The sequence below is a fragment of the Agrilus planipennis genome, unplaced genomic scaffold, assembly GCF_000699045.2.
Source record: "Agrilus planipennis isolate EAB-ADULT unplaced genomic scaffold, Apla_2.0 scaffold880, whole genome shotgun sequence".
Classification (NCBI taxonomy): Eukaryota; Metazoa; Arthropoda; class Insecta; order Coleoptera; family Buprestidae; genus Agrilus; species Agrilus planipennis.
In genome coordinates, this window is record NW_020439530.1 from 1 (window position 1) to 1,802 (window position 1,802).

The 1,802-nt window shown below is 36.3% G+C and overlaps 1 protein-coding gene across 1 annotated transcript in view; it reads right to left on the reverse strand.

The window, feature by feature from the left end:
* Positions 1-10: 10 nt before the first annotated feature.
* LOC108743874 (ELAV-like protein 1) overlaps positions 11-1,802 on the reverse strand; it is a 10,664-nt gene continuing 8,872 nt past the window's right edge. Inside the window, exons 2-3 of the mRNA XM_018479474.2 lie at positions 712-943; positions 11-590 (exon numbers count right to left, since the gene is read on the reverse strand). Coding sequence (XP_018334976.1) covers positions 266-590; positions 712-943 — 557 coding nt within the window. The 3' untranslated portion in view covers positions 11-265. The remainder of the gene's footprint in view (positions 591-711; positions 944-1,802) is intronic.

Sequence of the window (1,802 nt, forward strand, 5' to 3'; positions counted from 1 at the left end):
GTAACTTATATAAGTACTAAGTAACCGTGGCGAGGGGGTTGCTGTTACGCTTCTCCCCTTGCCACAAGTCGACGACCCATGCGGCACTCCCTCTTCCGCCTAGTTCACTCAACTAAACAGGAAAACCAAACATCTCAAATAGCATAATAGAATAATAATTAATTGATCAATAAATACTAAATTAGAGGAATGAGGAAGAGGCGGACAGGGAGGCGGCATGGGTCGCGGTGTCTACACTTCACGGTAGCGGCGTTTCGCCGCTTTTCTATGTGGTCTTACTCTTGTTGGTCTTAAAGCTGACCTGCAGCACTCGATTACCGAGCGTGTAGCCGTTTAGGGACTGGATCGCGACAACTGCTTCGTCATAATTCGTCATCGTCACGAAGCCGAAACCTTTGCATTTATTTGTCTGTAGGTCTCTAATTACCTTAACGCTCTGGACGGCGCCGAACGGACCAAAAAGCTGCCACAATACGTTCTCTTCCGTTTCCGGTGCCAAATTATAAACGAATATACACCATCCGGAGCCATTCATTGCGTTCCCAGGTAGCATCGAATTGGCCAATAGGTCCCCGGCCAGCGGAGAATACCTAAATACATCGTACCATTTCAGTATCACATCAATTCGAAATTACAGATAGCCATCAATTCTAATTTTAACTGTATAGAGAGGAGTACATAACAGAGTAACACAAAAAAAAAAAAACGAACCTAAATCGACCTGTGGGATGGTGTATCGGTCCTGCAAAGCGCCTGGTTGCTTGTGGTGTCAAATAAGCTGCTAGGGGTGGGATAGCCTTATTATTGTTACTAGGATTGTTAGCAAACTTAACAGTAATGGGTTCCGTGGACCCTTTGGGGATGGTTCCATTTAGTTCTTGAATTGCACGTTCAGCCTCCATACGCTGATCGAATCTTATAAATCCGACCCCTTTCGACAGGCCTATAAAACAAAATATGAAGCTTCGTCCAGGTAAAACGTCTCTATTAAATCTGACACTATCCAATATAAAATGCAATGATACATTTATTTAGTCAGTTGCCTGAAGAACAACAACTAGAATTTAATATTATAATGTCACTAAGTACCATACGACAATTTAAAAATAAACTTAAAATGCTATGAATAGTTTGCTTATTAGCGTTAGTGAATTTCTTTGAAGTCTTCAAGCTACCTTTGAAATGAGTAATTACTGTTTGTTACTTTACTTTTGAAAGCAAAACCGTTATTGAAACGATTAATTTAATACCATGTAACAGTTTTGCTAACTTATCTTAGGAACAACTATTAACAAGTCATACCTACACAGAAAATTAATTAATTTTAATATACTGTATATTATTCAATTATTTTAAAATAGGTATAACTCATTATTTTTTCTTTTCCAATATTAAATTTGGTGTGTAGTTATGAGCATGTGTATATGCATGTGTTTTGTAGTGGATGCTCTGCTTGTTGTAAAATAATAACAAAAAAAATGCAACATAAGAAAAACAAAAAGAAAACAATAAAATAAAACAAAATCAATTAGTAACATGCTAAAACTTGAAAAAAAAAATAAAAAAAAAACATTAACAGATAAATGTTGTAATAACAATACAACCGTCATTTGCTTTCGGGGGTTCATACAGACATGTTTATGAAATTTTGTAAATGTTTTAAAATTTTTAAAACTAGAACAGTTAACGAGAGAAAATAATTAAAAAATCGTCTTTCGACAGCCTAAACAGAACAACCAAATTGTGATTGATTGGATTATATTGTGAGTGTTTCTAGTGGCGTGTTACAAAAAAAAAAGGGG